Source organism: Pseudopodoces humilis, chromosome 6, assembly GCF_049639895.1.
Source record: "Pseudopodoces humilis isolate 2021_Gansu_Grassland_sample_001 chromosome 6, ASM4963989v1, whole genome shotgun sequence".
In the NCBI taxonomy this organism is placed as follows: domain Eukaryota; kingdom Metazoa; phylum Chordata; class Aves; order Passeriformes; family Paridae; genus Pseudopodoces; species Pseudopodoces humilis.
The window spans coordinates 68,547,403-68,566,742 of NC_142205.1; the positions used below are offsets into that span (position 1 = coordinate 68,547,403).

Sequence of the window (19,340 nt, forward strand, 5' to 3'; positions counted from 1 at the left end):
ACCAAACACAAATATATATAAATTATCATGATTAACCAAGGGCATCACAGAGGACAATAAATGAATATGAGCATACTCTCTACACAGAGCCAGTCTAAGTCCACCAGAATTTAGTATTTTAGTTGCTGCTAATAACAACTTACCTGTGGTGTGCTCAGGCTCCAGGAACGAGGCCTAGCTCAGTACCTGGGAGGAGCGGCTGCCACACAGTTTGTGTGGCACACAGTTACAGTTTTGTGCATATGTTGTTCATGCTGTGTTGTTCCACATCTAAGTTAGAGCACTTTTAATCAAGTGGGTTAATTATTTTCTTTTCTATTACACAGAGGGACCAATAACCAAAACAGGTCTGTCTTTGTCAGAGGTCAGTGGCAGAACTGGAAATAAAGTACACATCTCCAGGAAAGCCTGACTTTAGAACCTTTCCATTAAAATTGCTTTTATCAAAAGGTGATTATAATAATGTCAATCAAATAAAGCTTCGCTAAACTTTTGTGAGAAGAAGAATCAAGCCTGAGGCTCATAATCGAAACACCAGATTATTCTCCCTACCTGTTATTCTACAGTCCAAGCAGTTGATGGAATGACTTTTGGGATTTTGGTTAATTTAATAGCTTACGATTAGAACTGAAACACAAATGTCCCTATTTTTCTTCTAAGAAGCAGCTCCTCTGGAGCTATTCTTACCAGACCTGCACAGTGTGAGACCCCTCATTTTCTCCAGCTGTGCCCACATAAGACAACTGCAGTCCTTCAGAGCCCATTATATTGCAGTTTCAGTTTAGTTTCTCAGAGCCTTAAACCACTGATTGCTGACATGATAAATCTCAGTGCTGCAGAGGAACCAGCGCAGCACATTACACACTCACTGTATACAATATTTATGAAAGTTCTAATAAAGGATCCTTGAGTATGCCACACTGATACTGATTCTCAAGATAGTTCTTAAAAAGTAGTTCTGCTGGAGGCACCCTTTTTTCAAGGTTAAAATGCCTGGGGAAAATAACTGTAATTTTAGACTAAAAGCAGTGCTCAGGAAAGCGATAGCAGCATTCACTGATCACAGTGAGCACCTTGCATGATTCTGCTGAAGTTAACAGGATTCACTTCTTTGATTTCAGTCAGGCCTGATCCTGGAAGAGAAGTTTCCATTGATTTGAACCAATGTCAGGTTTTACCTATGCTACATGTAGCTTTTCACAAGTGCCTCATAACCAGCGAATTAGTTTCATTCTGAAACTGGGAGAGACCCTTTTATAGGTATTATGGATCATCTCCATGTATTCTAAACACTACAAGTTACAGTGTGGTCCCATGGGATATAGAGCATGTATCAATGGGAAACCCTCACACTTCATGTCAATTTGCACTGACCTAATAGACTCCAAAACAAGAGAGATGAATTTTCAGTGCAGGGCCTTTCTGGAGCACTATCCCACACTGGAGCACCTTGGTCATTAGGGCAGAAATAAAAATATTTGTTGTTTTTACAGATTTCCAAAATTGAAATTACTTCACTTGCTTTGCTTTAAATCTGCCATTTCAGAGCACACTGCACCAGGGTGAAAGGCACAGGCAATTTCTACTTCTGATTCCCATTTTCCCAGCCTACATTTACAGCCAAATTTTAAACCTTTGGACAGGTGTTGACCAAGAAACTGTGGCACACCTTTAGCAACACCGTAAACGCCACTGCTGCAACATTAACACATACAGCAGAAGTGGAAGTGATTCCCATTCTATTTGCAATTCAGCCACACAGTAACAATGCTCATTTCCAGTGAAATGTAAAAAATAAAACAGCATCTCCGCACATAAGAATGTAGAGGAAAAGAGGCCAAGCACAACAGCGCGATTCCTTTGAAGCCCTTCTGCTTTTTGGAGGTAATTAAAAGTTGGCTGGGTGGTTTTCCTCTCCCTGGTTTCCTGAGTGTCTCATCTTCAGCCTCTATGGCAGGTGTTCTGGAGCAAGTCTCAGCAGCACCCACTGGATACCCTTACTTCCTCGCATTTGCAAGTATAACATAATCTCCTTTCAACAGTGATAGCAGATAGGAAAGACTCTGACTTGGGCAGATACCAGGACAACTAAAATAACCAGACTGTATGTAAACAACAGGAATTGACCGTCAGTAACCTCAGCTAGAACACAATTACAGTAAATGCACACATACTTTCTGAGTGTTTATAAATGAAGGAGTTTCTGTCAAGACAGCAGATTATATTTTTTAACAAAGGGCTGAATTAAGTCTGTCCTAAGACCACAGGATGTACCTAGAGCTGCCTCATAGGCCTGCTTTGTGTCCTGTGCCCTTGTTTTTAACTATAGTGGGGTCAGGTCACCTCTCCTCATCCTCCCTCTTCCTGACCAGTGCTGAGGAGGGCAGAGCCATGGGCAGGATCCTGGTGCTGCTGTTCCCTGTTGCTGAGCTTTGTGCGCTGGGGCAGGGTGGGTTTGATAAGCACTTTAAGCAGAGGTCTGACACCATATTGAACTGGTGGAGAGCACAAAGAGTAGATACTACTGCATTAGCCCTATTCCCAACAAGTTTTGTTTTCTTCAGCGAATAAAAGAGCTGAAAATTATAGCTTAAAATTTTGAGATGCTACTAAACCTCTGACTCCAGAAACCTAGAGCCTCCAGTGCATACATTTAAGCCAGACATGTTTGCCCAGAGGGAATGCAACTGTTCTGCAGAGTTGGGCTCCATAGGCAGCACAGAGGAAGCCCCTGAGACATGCATTGGGATGCTTGAGGCATTGCATTGGAACAGCAGTAGACTTAACCAGTGAAAATAAGAATGAACCTGGTATCCTTTCAATCATGATAAAAGACTAGGTTTCTTGATTTTTCACTATGAAGCAAAAAAGTGTTTCCTGGTAATTTTATGCAAATGCAAACACTGACTATCTTGCAATTAAAATATTAACACATAAACATACAGTTGGCAATACAGCACAGACACATACGATGGCAGATCATGCTGTTATCCTGCAATTCCCTAGGATCAGCTTACACAGGAAACACAGAGCTCTGTTTCATCATGAAGAAAATGTTTTATATCCAGGAAAGAAAAACTAAGCTACTGTAATCAAAGTCTTCATGTTGAAGGTTCTGTTTTATGAGGTATCACTACCGTAACTAATGTATCTTTTGATCTGGAAATATAACTACCAGGTGTCTGCATACCACAATGTTTTGAGTAAACAGAGAAATAATTTTCTCATTACTGCCCTTTGATTTGTTTGCTATATAATTATGACTTGGTCATAAGACAGATTTTGATACATACTTCAAAGTGCATATACCATATATTTGGTTACCTCTATTAAATGGCAGGTTTAATATTACCTACATGTAAAAATAGGCTTTCTTTTTATTTCTTTCTAGTTAACTTATCAGGTGAAAATCAAGAATATTTAAAATTGGTCACAAAATTACCTTTAACAATCCTCTTGTGTGTTTTGCTGTGTGTACATGACTAAGTTCTTCCACCACTATCTTGGGAAATCTGTAAATACAGAAAGAGGAGTGAGCCAAATTCTGCCATGGAGACCTTAGAAGAGGATTTTATTCTTCAAGTACTTCCTTATTCAAATATTTGAATAAAAACATTGTGTAATGTGTAATCAGGAAGCCCTGTATTGATTTCAGTAGGTGTCATGCAGCACTGTAAGTAATCATGCACTAAAATGGAGATGACATCTTCCAACTTGCTTTCTGGTATGTCAGGCATCACTTTGCTATGAGTGCAGTTGATGTTTCAAGTGAAAATAATAGTCTATACACAAGTCTGGTGAAGAGCAGAAATAAACAGAATTCCAGACTCTGTCTGTGACACATACAGAAAAACACAAACAGAAAAATTGTAAAGACAGATAAATGATGAGCAACATGTCTACAGTATAGTTATATTTGACTCGGTAATAATCCTCTCTCAGGAATGGTAGCTCACTCGGTAACATGAGTTGAATAAATGTTGTTTGTAATTTACTGCACACTAAGTCACTGCTGAGAAAGTAAACAGGAGGCAAAAAGGAACATGCCAAGCCAAACATGAGGTTAATTAATTCCTCGAGTTATTTGGCAGTTGTTTGGCTCGGTGGTTTTATGAAATACGCTGAACTAAACACAAGACAGAAGCTGAGAAGAAAAAGTGTATATACCTATTATCATTATTATTTACACAAAGATGAACACAGACACAGTGAAATGCAGGCACAAACACTGACTACCTCCATCCCATTGCTAAATCTCTGCAAACTGGATGATGGTGTAGCTTCTAAGTACATCACAGAACAGAGGCAGATGGATTAACTGGGATTTCAGGCAATACGAATTAATACAGCTGGGCTGTGTTTGATTATTTAACAGAAATGTTTCTTGTTGAATTACTGCTCTGTCATGATTGTTTTCTGTTTCTGTGTAATTATCTCTATGACCAGCTTCTTCCCACCTTTGTCAGTGGCACTTGGTTACTTTCAACAGTAGATGCATCTGACATCTCAAGTAAAACTTCTGTAATACAAAAATGTAAAATCTGCTAATTTTTTTGGATTTCTGTGCTCTGTAGCTCTCAAGAATCTCTATCTTTTTTCCCCTCCCCACTTCTTTTAGACAATTCCTTATGGGTTTTGGCTTGCTTTGTCTGAGAATTTGGTAAAGACCTCTCATGAATTAATAGAACTACATGCAGTGTTTTTCTGTCTGAGAAGATTATGAACAAATGCATTCTTGGGCTAAAATAAACTGTCATCTATGACATGTATAATGTAACATGGGTCAGAGAAAAAGCTATGCAGTTCCCGTGGTTATTTTCTGATTCCCTTAAGGTCAGTGGAATTTTGTGAAAGACAAAAGTATAGCATATTTTACACACGTATATACATACACTAGATCTGTATATCTATATACATACATATGATTTTCTCATTTGGATAGAGGAAATCACATTTCAATAATTATGTGTCTATTATAAATACTTTCTCTTTGTTAGATCTTGAACTAAGTTGTAGCATCAGAAGGATCAGAAATATGATGCAGTTTCAGCATGTTTTTTTACATGAGGAGCAAAATGCTTTCCTCATGTGAAAAAAGGGCTCTCTCAATTTGTGTATCGCTGCACGAGCATGGTTAGGTGTGCCAAAATGTTTCTTGGAAACAGCTCAGTATCCATGAAACAAGAACTCTGGGGAAATGAGGTTCAGTGTCTTTTGTGTGGGATGCATTAACTGAGCAATAGAGTATCTTGGAGGTGTAATTGTTTTATTTTTCATTTTTGGTAACTAGGGTCAGTGAGACTTCGGGGAGGCAAGAATGAGTTTGAAGGTGCAGTGGAGGTTTATTTGAATGGAATCTGGGGAACAATCTGTGGGAGCCATTGGGACAATAATGACGCGATAGTTGTATGTCGACAGCTTGCACTTGGGTAAGTTTTGGTTTGAGTAAAAATCAGTCAATTCATTTTCATGATGTTTCAGTATAAAGGACAATCTACTCTGTAAATCCTCAGGGCTTTTTCTGTTTGATGGTTACTTTTTCTGTTTGAATGCTGAAGTTGTTCTTCCCAGAATACTTTGCTTGCTTCAGCCACATTACACTTCAAAGAGGAAATCAATACTTCCTTGGAAAGCTGAAGATAGGATCTGGACAGGAGCAGACCCTGGCCAGTGCCTTCCTTTCAAAGTGAAATGTGTGAACAGGTCAGCAAGCTTCAGGCAAACACAAACTGCTCTTCTGGGCATCTGGGAGATGTCCACAAGGACAGAATTACATGGTCCCATCCTGATCTCACATGTCTAAGTGTCAATTAACACTCCAATGAGGTTATTGAATCTGTAACAATGTAAATGTGGCCAGGATTAGACACTACACGGGCTCCTAATCACAGGAAAATTCCTGATTTTCAGGGGAAAGGAGTTCTCCTAGTAATCACCCACTGTAGTATGCCAAATGACACCTGGAACTCATCCTACGTTTTTGGCAAACGGCAACATTTCAGAGCTACAGCCATAGCAGACAGGTTCCAAGTCCCTGCAGTGTTCTCACTGACCACCACCTCCCACTGCTGCCAGAATGGAGCTCATCAACAGCACCCTTTAGCATCATTTGGCTGCCTTTATTGCCTTTCTAACATTTCTTTCACTCACATACCAAAGCAGTGGTTTTGCTTGCTACAAGCAGTAAAGGGCTTTTATAGCAGACTTGCACTGTGACATTCCTAATGATTATTCCACTTTTTAAGACTGCTAGCCAGAACTAAACCTAAGCTGGTTTATAATGTTCAATACTAATCTGGACACACCATGCCAACTTATAAAAATATGAGGATTAGATGAGATAAAAGTTCAGCCATCTGGAGGCTGTGATTTTGCTTATGACTTCAGCTGTCTACGTGCAGTGGCTCCTTCCCTCATTTTCATCTAAGTCCTATCTGCTTTCCATACCCTGAACATTTCAGCTGAACGAGGATGCTGTTAGCAAAAGCAGTTCAGCGATACGGGTGAATGGTTTCGTCTTTTCAACAGAAATGGCTGAACCCAGGCCAAAAAAGCCCCAAGCAAACAGTAGCTGAAAGCTTCAGCTATCTTGAATGTTTGGCAGAAATTTGCATCTCGGTACCACCAGGTGAACTCACTGGTGCTTTTCAGGTGCTCCATCTATCTGTTCCTTTGTTTTAAATTTGCTGTGCTTTGCTAGGAAGAGAAGATGGCTCTGTAAGTGTTGCTGTAGATTCAGCATGAGAAGGAAACAGAGCTGTTTATAAAATGTTCTGAGTGGATGGGAATGGCTGAATAAAGAGAAATGGATGGGGGCCTGGGGGGCCTGATGCAATAGAGGTGGTTGCACTGCCCCATCATCACAGCCAGAATACTTGGCATTTATGGGCAGAGCTTGGTACATCTTCATGGAGTGAGGGACAGAAAAAGGGAGAAAGACCTTGTGGCATTACCCCTCCTGGAAGTGTAACTGCAGTGGGCTGGTATTGTAGATTCACCTCTGGACCGTGGACTCTGTGTTGATTTTTGTAGTTAAAAACCAGGAGAGCAGGAATGTAGCTGGCTCTGCAGCAACACAGTCCTTGTACTAAAATATCCCACAACAAAATGGTGAGAACTGGGTCACATCTGTTACTTTTCTTTGTGCAGAAGACAATGCTGAACTGTATGAAAATGTGATGAATTTACACTACTGAAGAAAGCCCTTTCTTTTCTACTCCAAGATTTATACATGAGAAAATGTTCCCACTTCCCTTTCTCCCACTCTGATGCCCTATCCTGATTATTTTTACAGGGAAAAAGGTACAGCAAAACACATACCCTTTTCCGGATTAGGCCTTATTCCTGTATTCTGGAGTGAAGTGCGTTGTCGTGGTGATGAAGAAAATATACTGTTATGTGAAAAAGACACCTGGCAAGATGGGACATGTCCTCAAAAAATGGCAGCTGCTGTCACATGTAGCTCCTCCCTGGGTAAAAAAAATATATATGGTTTTCTCATGTCCTTATTTTATTTAAGCAGAAGTTGTAATAATTACTCATTATAAAATCAGAAAAAGTATTAAGATTTCTTGGAACAGATTATGATTGAATCACTGCATTATTAACTGCTTCAAATACTTCAAGCAGCACCTAGCTTAACAACTTTTTACCTTGACTATAGTCAACAATAAATTGCTTCTTTCAGATGCAGCTTGTGAGAAAGAGTAAAGTAACAAGAATCTCTGGCTGAAAAATGAGGATTGCTTCCCCATTTTTTTTTCTTTAATGTCAAAATTATTAGGAAAACAAGTATCATGAATGTTTTTAAGATATTTGTTATTATTTTAATCAACATGCTAACTAAATGGCCAGGCATGCCATCAGATTTAAATGGTGATGCCTTGAGGAGGGCTGGGCTGGCAGTGCTGGAGAGCTGGCAATGCCCATCTCTTCAGCTGAAACTAAAACGTGTGGCTGCAGCCAGTTCTGTGCTGCCTTTCTCCTGCCTTATGCTTTTATCCAAAGAAGGGGGGTGCATTTTTGTCCTAAAGCTTTATTAATAATGAGCAATATTTTGATAAATGGCTTGTAAAAGAATATTTTGGTCTTCAAAAACTACTGAGTAGAGGAAGGGAGAATCTTTTCAAGCTAGGGGACAAATTAAAGAACAAAAGTAAGAGAGTTTTGCCTAAAGAAACTGAAAACTATAAATGTTTTCAGGTTTTGCAGGTTCCATTGCAACTAGCCTTTTAAAATATTTGCACACACATCCCCCCATATTTCATATCAGTGACACACTAATATGAAATTGGAGAAGTGTCCTCAGTTTGTTTTGGTGGTTTTTTTATAACCAATAATTAGATTAAATGATAGCATTAATTGGTTGGAAAGTTTCACAAAAATTACTCAAATTTAAATCATCTGGATGTTAGATATGGTGAAACTTTAAAACAGCCTTGTTCACATTACAGCAGTTACGGGGTTTTATATGGCTTTAAACTGTTTCCATTATTATAGACTTACCAGCAGTGATGCTTTCAAGACAGCTGCTTGATACACCAGAAGAGAGCTACTGATTTTAAAAGACTGGAAGAAGGGAACAATACTTGCACAATTCAAGTGAGACTCCACAGTCAAAGAGATGTCACTGCTCTGACTGGATTTTCTAATGGAATGAGAAGACCCAAAGATGGATTTCTATTTCTCTGTCCATGACATAATTTTTGCCTCTTACTTCAGATTTTACCTGATTTTGCTCTTACTTGTGGAGAGGTAGCTCTACTGACTGATTCAATATTAGGTCTTACAGCACTAAGTGTCTGTGAAGCTCTGCCACCTAGGTAATTCAAGATCAACACAGTTACTTGTATGTGTAAGATTTTTCAGCTAGTGAGAGTGGAGCAAAAGGGAACTCACTTGACTTTCAGGTTTTCCATCTAAGTAGAAAAAAGAAAATGTTCTTGAGCAATGTCAGAGAAACCATTAAGCCATCTTCCTCTTCCTTTACTATCAGAATGATACTTTAGGATGTGAATGACATGTTCTATATCCTGTGTTTGCTCCCAGGCGCTGTCTTCACTCCGATCCGGCTGGCTGATGGGAGCAATGCCCACGAAGGAAGAGTGGAAGTCTACCATGGTGGCCAGTGGGGCACAGTCTGTGATGACCAGTGGGATGATGCAGATGCTGAAGTTGTCTGCCGGCAGCTTGGCCTTGGGTTTGTTTTTCTACATGTCTGTTATTCCAGCAGCAAAGCAGGAGAGTTATCAGACCCACAGCTGAAGCTAGGAGAAACACAGTTGTCAAAAAACGCTCCTTTAAAATCATAATGATACTTTGGAGCAGTAACTAAGTTTATTTATAGAAGATTCAGGTACAGTGACATTACTTTCAATTCCCTGGAACCAGTTTTCAGTGTCATATGATAGGGCTAATTTTGTCTGTTTGGCCAGACAGATAAAGAATGTCTCAGAATAAATGTTGACTTTGTAGAGAAAACTCACAATTTCTGTAAAGTTTCAATCAAAACCTGTAGGTGAAGAAATTTTTTGACTGTTCAAATCCTAACGATCCATTATACTGTGGAGTCTGACAGCCTCCTGGCTTTGGCACAAGAACTCTGCTTTGTCAGGAAGGATATGTTTTTTGGCATGCCTGTGAGAATCTCTCTAGATTTGTTTGAATCACGAGTCTCTGAAGATTGTCAGTTTGTATATACTGAGCTAGGGATCTGTTTGAAGTTTTGACAGTTAAGCTTGTCAGTGATTCTGCCTGAACTAAGCATGGCCTGAGATACAGCTACAGCAGCAGAACAGGATTTTCTTGCTTCAGTTTCTTAACAGCCGGGGGGATTTTGATACCCCACAGAAGATAAGTAATGGTATTTGCAGAAAAATGCTGCAGAGGTGGGCGACTAAGAGGAGAACTGCTGGACCAGAGAGGAAGGAGATGAGGACAACTGGGATGGAAGGCCAGTGGGGTTGAAGAGGGAAAGAACTAGGAGCAAATAGCAGAGAAAGTGCTGGGTTGTATCCCATGCAGGAGAAGGGGATTATGTCTGAGACAGACCGGATGAGAAATAAACAGGTAAATGCAGAGAAGATTGGAACAGAACTCACCTATTCAAACCTGCTGTGACTGTGATGAATTGAAAGAAGTGACATTGAAGGTAGAAAGTTCGCTGGCATTAATGGGTGGTCCCCAGAGTGTACTTGTTTTGTAACTGAGGCCCTGGGCCGCCCGAGCCACCCAGATTAGCTCAGAAGGATGAGAACTGTGAACCAGTTAAAAATATTGTACATCTCCTGCTGAGCCAACATAGGAACCAACACGCTTCTCTGACATCAGGGGTTTTTTTCCTCCCAGATTACTTCATGTTGTATTTCTATATTCCTGCACATTTTCAATTGGGAATATCTAAAGGAAAGTGTATCTTCTTGCAGGCTTTACCTGCTTTTGAATGGGGCTGCTGTTAATAGGTTTGGGGAGTTACTAAGCTCTGCTTTGCAGTTCTGTATACTAATGACAAATGTAACGCTCTTAGCCTGCCTCCTTACTGATGACACTAAAACTTTTTATTACTTATATTTAATCACCACAAACTGCAGTTCTGTGATGCTTCCAATTTGATTCGTTTTTCTGAGTAAATAAATCGTATTAAGATGGAGCTAAAGCTTTTTGAAATATGTCTGGAGATTTACAGGATTTCTCAAGTAAGCAAGATGTTACAACAAACATGCTAATTAATATGAAGTGAAATCTTACCAACAGTGGCAGCAGACCAGTTCTGAAGTATTAAAAATAATCTAAATTTGCATACTGTTAATCCATCTGGAAACATGCCAGAAACTGTAAAAGTAAAGCTTCTCAGTAAATAGCTTCCTACATCCCTTCAACTTTTCTGTAGCACTCCTATAAAACTCTGGAATATGAATCTACCTTTAGTAGGTGGAAAACAATGATAACTTCTTTTATTATTTGGTTTCCTAAATAATTTCTGCTTGACATAAATTCTCCTGATTATAATGATGGAATGTGTTGTTTCTGCCTAACTCCAGAGACTCTTACTGGAATATGGTATCAATTGTAAAAGCATTCAGAGCAGTCCATCATTATCTCTTAGATTTCACCCACCTGCTTGATGAATATTGATTTTTTTCCTTAATATTTCCTATACATTTCTGCCAGCATTTTTATCAGATACACTGGAAAAACAAGATGCTTTTTTAGTTAATTTAAACTTATGTTTTAGATAGTTAAATCAATATAGTCCAAAATTAGACATTTCACTCTTGCCATTTCAAACTAGAGTGAATATAGGAACAGAGAAAATATTACGTGGAAAGAAAACCATGGCAAACATTTATATATGAAAGATATGGTATTTTAAATAGAATTGGAAAAAGCCTGATAGATAATAAAGGGTTAAACACTGCATAATTTCTGTAATTCTAAAACAATGTTTTCAATCAACATAGTTTTTTCATGCTCAAAATCCTTTCTGCTGACAGAGAATATACCCCACACAAGGCTAGTCATTGGTCTGCTTCCTGTTCTTATTTCTAATGCTGATGGGTGATACGACACTTGTCAAGCCACCTAAGATCTCTTTGCTGTGGTTTTCACATGACTAAATGGGGAACAATCATATTTACCTGCCTCATCTGGGTATTTGACTAATGTGCTTTGAGGACAACAGGTGAAAGCCACTTCAGAAATATATACTGGGTTATTTTTACTATATATAGATATTACATGAATATTAAAATTAGAATCCTCATACCCAAGCTGCACATCTGTAATCTCTCCTAGGAAAATTAGAAGTCAAAGGCACAGAAAAGGAAAATCTCCAGCTTGCTTCCTCCTGACTGGGTGCTCTTTGCATTTCCACAGGGGTGTTGCCAAGGCGTGGAGCCAGGCTTACTTTGGAGAAGGCTCTGGCCCCGTGCTGCTGGATGAAGTGCGGTGCACGGGAAATGAACTCTCAATAGAACAGTGCCCGAAAAGCTCCTGGCGAGAACACAACTGCGGCCACAAAGAAGATGCTGGCGTTTCCTGCACACCTCTCACAGGTACTTCAGTCATCAATCAGCAAAAAACGGGACACAGGCAGAGTTCACAGCTCTGCAAAGAGAACTTTTAAAGTTTGCAGAGGCACAAAGCCCCGAGCGGATGCAGTAAAGGCAACGTTCCTGATTTTGCTTTGGAACAATGATGAGATGTAAGAAACACTGATCCTTGTTTTTGTTTTCCCTTGTTACCGGCACAGATGGTGCACTGCGGCTCACAGGTGGCAAGGGCAGCCACGAGGGCCGCCTGGAGGTCTATCACACAGGCCAGTGGGGCACGGTCTGTGACGATGGCTGGACGGAGCTGAACACGCAGGTGGTTTGCTGGCAGCTGGGATTTAAGTAAGATTACTTGATACTGGCTTTCTGACTCTGTGACTTGACCATGATGATAAAACAGTTACATGAACCCTACATGGACCCTATTTTAAGAGTCTGCTTTTTAACATTAGCTGAGTGCTTCAAAGAAACTACCAAGTTAAAATCCATTAAAGCCTGCTTCCCCCAGTCTCACAGAGCTATTTAGGCCTTAGTTTAGGTAGAAAAACCTTCAACAAATGTGATTTAGCAGCCTTTATTCACCAAGTTTCTTCCAATTATTTTTTTTGCTGAGATCAATGCATGTGCTATAGAGAACTGATTTTGACTTCTATTTTGCCTATAAAAGTTGGATTCCTCTACATCTTTGCTTGTTGTACAGTCATTATTAATGACAGGCATTTTCAAGGTGAAAGTCCTTCTGCACTACCTCAGAAAATTCCACAGCCTGGCTCTGGAACAGTTATGTAGTGAAAAGCATTTTAGGAAAATCCCATTTGTTTCATGCATTTACTCTTCCCTACTTTCCCTCCTGACCTGTGGCTACAAAGATACACTCTCAGTAGGTGACTGTTGTCTTGCCTTCAAACTTGAACAGCTGACATTTAAAAGAGGATTTTGTCTCATACTGTGGCATTTAAATGTATATAGAAAACTAAGAACATGCTTAAAGACTCAGAGTCATTGAGCCAGCCATATGCTTGGTTGAAGAGCAGCCTTAATCAAAGGTATTACATTCTTAAGTTTGTACTAATGTAACAGTAATTCCTTAAAAAAAAACATTACTGAAGAGGCAGCATATGGTGCTCTCACTGAATTCAATGCTAACTGAACCTGCTTACTGAGTGAGAATACTTGAGACATCTCTGTTTCCTCAGGATTAGCACTTTCCCTTCTCATGCTTAAGCATCATGTGTCCTCTGATGACTGTGGACCAAAACATACCTCTGTGTTGTGCAGGTATGGGAAAAGCGCAGCTGTGGAAAAAGAGAGCTACTCAGAAGGGAGCTCCAGGCTCATCTGGTTGGATGATGTGATCTGCTCCGGGAAGGAGACAAACCTTCTGCAGTGCTCCCGCAGGGAGTGGGGGAAGCACGACTGCAACCATCAGGAGGATGTCAGACTCATCTGCTACCCGGAGAACGACAGCCACAAGCGCTCACTTGGTAAGGAAGCTCTTTGCTAAAGTCACAGTATGAGTATTGCTGTGGATACAGACCCAATCAAAGTACAGGATACTTGAGGATTCTCAAAATCCTGGTATTTGTCAGATGGGTGCAAGGAAAGAAATAGGAAGGGAAAGAAACCTTACTTTTCTCCTGAAGATCACAGGAAGTAATCAGGTTTTGTTTAGAACGTAAGCATCCAGAACATTAAAGCTCAAGCCAGGTTTGCACAGTAACAAAGTCACATTCCAGAGATGCTGTTCCCTCAGCCTCCACCAGATTTTGGAGCCATTCAGCATTTCCTGATAGCATACCTAATTTTACTTGGCTGGAGACATAGCTGAGCACTGGGGAACACAAATCCATAGCACATCCTCCTATGGCTTTGCATTCAGACAATCTGAAACAAGGGCTGTGGAGACGATGAGAAATTCAGAGATAGCAAGAAGGAAGGGTGAGAAGCATGAAATAATTTCTGTGTTACTCCTGCCTACCATTTATATGTGTCTGGGTGAACGGGCCCCACTTGCTGACCAGGACAGAATGATACTACACACCCAGATAAGAGAGTCAGTTCCCATAGCAAAAGCCTACAAACTTGTATGAAAATAATGAGAATAAAAAGACTGATAAGGAATTATAGAAAAATACCAATTACACAGTGAAACTGTAGAACCAAATACAAACAAATAAATTCCAAAGATTCCTAAATCCACATGCAGATAATGAAACAATAATTCTGGCTATGAGATGTGCACAGTAGATGCACAATGGGTTGCACAGGGATTCTGCAGAAGTTTCATTTTTACAATTTGCTACACCAAGTGTGTAGCTTGTCACTATGTAGCCTTTTAGAAAATTGTTGCCAATGCCATTTGGCTTACCCAAGACTATTTCAGTTGAATTTGAAATTAGTATTACATGCCTGTTTCCTGGAAATCACAGACTAAAGGTTTATCCCACAAACTACAACATGGATTTACTGCACAATGTTGCTACTTGCTATAACATCATTCAGCACTTCCACATGTACTTTTTGAATCTCTCTCTCTTCACAGGCTTATTCTATACAGCCGTCTCACCATCCAATGAATGTTTTATATTGCAATACATATATCAAATCCTACTTATTAGAAAGAATTTTCCCAAACCAAAAATAATAGGAATTCAAACCATGACTGCTGCCTTTACAGATGTAAACCATATGTGCCACTTTGCTCAAATTCCTATGAAATATCTCTGCTGAAGGAGTTTGGTTCAGTTAAATACATCCATATGGTAATATTCTCACATCCCCACTACCAGAATGCTATATTATTTTGCGCTCATAAATATATATATATATATATATATATAATACAATAAAGTACTATTAGTACTCCATGCCTCTATCTGGTTAATGGAAGTTTAATTCTCCCTATAAGTTGTATTCCTCCAGAACACACCAGATCAAGAAAATAAGACATTTTATCTGACATTTCTCAGAAGATTTCTGATTGGAAAGTGGACAAAATGTTGCTACCATTTACTTCCCAGCATTTGAAAATGCATTTTTTGTGAAAAAAAAAAAAAAGAGAAATTAGTAGATTATAGGACTTAAGGAAACAGATATTCAGGAATACTGAAAAGGAGCTAGGATACACTACAATAATGGCATTTGCCCAGTAAGATCATGACAGTGTAGGGAAACAGAATGGTGGTGAAGTTAATTCATGTAACTGTCCAGTATGAACTCCAACAGAAACAATATGCTTTAAATTACATCGGAAGCAGACTTGGATTTTATCTTCAAATATGTCCCTGTCCATTTAATGACTTAGGCCAGACTTAACTAGCACTGACCAGATTCATGATTGGTATACAAAAGTTATTAATACCCTGAACTAATCTGAATTAAATATCAAATGCAGATATCTCAAAATACTGCTTTAAGAGTGCAATTAAGTAATTCCCCATCCTCAAATATTTAGAAAACATTAGGAATGGGTTGGAAGAATGAGGAAGAGTCTTTTCTGTTATTGTAAAAAGCAACTCTCATGAGTATAATAAAGATTATAAAGTATGCCATAGAAAAATATTTTGAAGGTGATTCTCCCTTGAACATTATAAAGAGGCCACAGAGGAATTCGTAAGTGTTTAAAGGGTATTTGCATTGCTTGCAGGCTATAGAGGAATATTAGAGTAAGTAAGAATTAAGTATTTACTTTGCCTAATGACTCAAAACTTAACTACAGGAAAGCACTGCAGAAACCATCATCAACTAAGTCTGACTAATCCACATAAGTGAAATTTCATAATATGAATGTATCTGAATAAACAATCACTTTAAATTGCTAGAAAAATAATCTAGAATAACATGCTGCAGAACAATGTGCATAGAGATAAGGAATAGTTGAAGTTCGACACAATGATGCAATATTTTTTGCTGAGACAGTGGCTAGGAGGAGCAGCAGCAGCAACCAGTTTGAGAATGAGTTTATAGACTGAGATATAACTAAATTCACCCAAAAAGTTCCTGTAAGGAAAACCTGTCCAGCTTGTATGAGTATCGTATCAAAGGCATCTCAGGTGTTTTCTACCTTTTTGTACAGAATTGTGGTCAATTTCTGAACTATGTCACATATCTGCATGGAATGAAGGAATTAGCTGAACTCTGAAGAGTAAACTACAGGAGTATTTAGTATTTGTCTTGTCATTTGTACCAGCTGCCTCCTCTTGCCAGCCAGGAAGAATATGACTATTTTTACCACTGATACTATGCTCGTTGAACATAAACACCGGTTGTACTGAATATAATGAAAATAACCAAAAGCACCAGTTCTTGCTTCTGTTGCTGTGAGCTGACAACAGTAATTTATTCCCAGGTCCTCCCATCAGGCTGATGGATGGCGAGAATAAGAAGGAAGGACGTGTGGAGATTTTTATCAATGGCCAGTGGGGCACAATTTGTGATGATGGATGGTCTGATATGGATGCAGCTGTAGTCTGCCGACAGCTTGGCTACAAGTAAGAAAACTCATTAAGCTGTTCCTCATGTTTTCTGTATCTAAAAATCTTAAGTTTCTGCAACCAAAAACCACAAACATGTCTAATAAGATGATGTGTGTCTTTTAAAACTTGTCAGTTTGGCATTTTTTTAGAAAAATGTGCTCCTACTATTTGTAGGAAAAATAGTAAGGCTTTGCCTTCAAAAGGAATATTCATTAAGTAGCAGAACTGGGAATGGGAATGTTAGTATTCAAAGGTGTGTCAGTCTGACTGGCAACAGAAATGCAAGTTAATGCAAGTTATTAAATATTTTTCATTACAAGTTAAACATTCCAAATTATTAATCTATTATTAAATAAAAAAATTTTAGTTGTCATATTTGTTTCAAAAACAGGTCAGTGTCCACTGTCACCAGGTGTGGATATGATCACTGCAGATTCAGATGCAGGCACACCAGCTACTGAATTCCTAATTTAATGGAGTTTTTTCCTTCATTTACTGATCTGGCTAGATTTGATGTAGCTCGAAGATCTGATGAAGCTGTTACACAAGAGATTATGGCTCCAGTCTGCATGACAGTAATTTGAATAAGCTTCATTTAATACAGGAAGAGACCTGACAGAACAAACCCACCCTCTAAATAAAACCACTGCAATAAATGTGTAATTTTTGAAATAAATCACTTAATCAGGCTTACATCACTCATCAGCATTTTTCTTCTGGATACCCAAGAGCAGCAAAAATATAACAACTGTAGGGCAGATATATAAATAGCAGTACTAATAAGACTTGAAAAATATCCAGAACACTAGTGAAATACAACAGGAAATTAGTTAAATGTCTTCTCCAAGTATACCTATAAAGAAATTTGAGTTGGAGAAATACAAGTCACATTAACTGTTTGTTGTATCTAACAGTGTGAAGTTTGTCCAACCAAATATCATCACATCATGTCTGAGCACACAATATACACCTTTTAAAAACTGCAAGGTATTCATTTGGTAAAAGCCTCTTTAAAAGGCTTCAAAACAGCAAAACTTGACTTACAAGTCAAGATACCACTCTTACAAGTTACCTAACTTGGAAATTCTAGGACAGGTGTCCCTCTATCCCAATCCACTGGATTTCCTCATTAACCATATCATGAATAATGATAATACTGCACCTGAAAAGCTCAGCATTGTTATTGTGCATGGCCCTTGGAGTGAGAGAACTGAGAGGAAAACACCTGAAGCCACTTGTCTCCAGGGACAGATCTGAGCAGGCAGAAAGGTTGTTTCTCTGAAGGTCATCAGTGCATAGATAGCTGGCTTGGAAAGCAGCGACTGAGGGACACGTGTTTGTTAGGGGTGCACTAAAGCCACTTGTAAGAGCACATTCCAGCATGTAACAAACACACAGATGTAACATCTGTACCTTCAGAGATCTCCCAATTATATGAAATAATTTTCTCCATTAAGCTGCACTCCTTGCTCAGGAACACCATGATTTTTTTACATTTGTTTCCCGACAGATGTTCTTCAGCTGGGGCTGGTTTGGGTTTTCTGTGGTGCTGCTGGTTGGCTGGTTGGGTCTGAACAGCTTTCATTCCCATTATCAGCAAACGGAGAGATTACTGATGCACACTAAGAGACAGATTGCTTTCATACAAAGGTAGGAAGAAGGAGGTAGTGCCCTTATTAAGTAACTGATAAGATTCTGGAGAAACAATTCTGTACTAAATTGCAATAAATACTTCTCTGGGGAAGGACAAGAATACTACAAAGTAGTTTTCAATATCCTGAGGAACTTTAGAACAATGCCCTAAAGCAGAAACATTGTTATTTGACAGAGATACCAAAACCAGGTAAGAATTTACAATGAGTGCCTGTACTGCCTCACTGTGTTGTAACAGCAAACATGAACACGTCAGCTGCCCACAGGTATCAGAGAGTTGGACTCATTTTTTGTGGTTATCACAGAAGAAAAACATGTGAAGCAAGAGTCACACTATTTGGGACTGACATGTCAAATCATAGTAAACTCATTAGGCAGCGATTGTCCTACACCAGTTCCAAAGGCAGTTAAGGTTCTGAATTATCTGGCAAATACCTCCTAACCAAAGAAATTGAAAATGTGTAAGGAGAGTTGACCTTGAGGTATTGTCTCTCACCTAGTGTTTCAGGAGCTTCTCTTTCCTGGCTTTTCACTATTTCTGCATTCTAACCAATGTTCCCTACTTGGAAATCCTGCCCACCTACCCTTCGGGACATAGTGAAAAAATCCACACAGGCAAAGCTATCCACGTGCAAGTTTCAAAAGGGAGGAAGCTCCTGTGTCACTTTCGTGTTTCAGTTATAGGGATGTGGCAATTGAGAGCTGGTTCAGTTTGAGCCAGCCACATTTCCACTGTGACCAAGCTTTGAAAATGGCATAACAAATCAGGATTTGTCCCCAACAGACCAAACCCAGCTCAGAAAGGGATATAAACTCTTCATGCCATTCTCACATGCCTTCCCCAACACTGCAGCTATTAAAGAGGTGTAAAAAGAGCTTGCCTAATATGTTTTTATAGTCAAAATCTCTTTCTCTGCTCCAGCATTTCATCACATCTGCAGTTACAGTTCTGTATGCATAGAAGCAGTACTTTACAATATACAATTATAAAACACCCTTTAAAATGGAAACCTGTATTTCACTTATCTTCAATTCCATATGTCCTTATCCCAGTAAAATGTCAGTAAATTGCTCTTAACCAATAGGTAAACTTGTAGCTCAGGCACACTTCGAGGTGCCGGTAGTCTCCTGCCCCACTTCTCTGTACAGCCAATTGAGTGGT

General features: G+C 39.2%; 1 protein-coding gene and 1 long non-coding RNA gene across 3 annotated transcripts in view; one reads left to right on the forward strand and one right to left on the reverse strand.

Annotated features, from left to right (window-relative positions):
* LOC106628897 (uncharacterized) overlaps positions 1-19,340 on the reverse strand; it is a 48,609-nt gene that overhangs the window by 15,021 nt on the left and 14,248 nt on the right. Inside the window, exons 3-4 of one of the 2 annotated variants that reach the window (XR_015772719.1) lie at positions 7,321-7,469; positions 3,443-3,512 (exon numbers count right to left, since the gene is read on the reverse strand). This is a non-coding gene — a long non-coding RNA (uncharacterized LOC106628897). The remainder of the gene's footprint in view (positions 1-3,442; positions 3,513-7,320; positions 7,470-19,340) is intronic. The other variant, XR_015772720.1, reaches the window with a different exon arrangement.
* PRSS12 (serine protease 12) overlaps positions 1-19,340 on the forward strand; it is a 33,057-nt gene that overhangs the window by 2,704 nt on the left and 11,013 nt on the right. Inside the window, exons 2-8 of the mRNA XM_005534078.3 lie at positions 5,291-5,429; positions 7,295-7,473; positions 9,049-9,199; positions 11,875-12,053; positions 12,251-12,392; positions 13,329-13,534; positions 16,399-16,540. Of these exons, the coding sequence (XP_005534135.2) occupies positions 5,291-5,429; positions 7,295-7,473; positions 9,049-9,199; positions 11,875-12,053; positions 12,251-12,392; positions 13,329-13,534; positions 16,399-16,540 (1,138 nt within the window). The remainder of the gene's footprint in view (positions 1-5,290; positions 5,430-7,294; positions 7,474-9,048; positions 9,200-11,874; positions 12,054-12,250; positions 12,393-13,328; positions 13,535-16,398; positions 16,541-19,340) is intronic.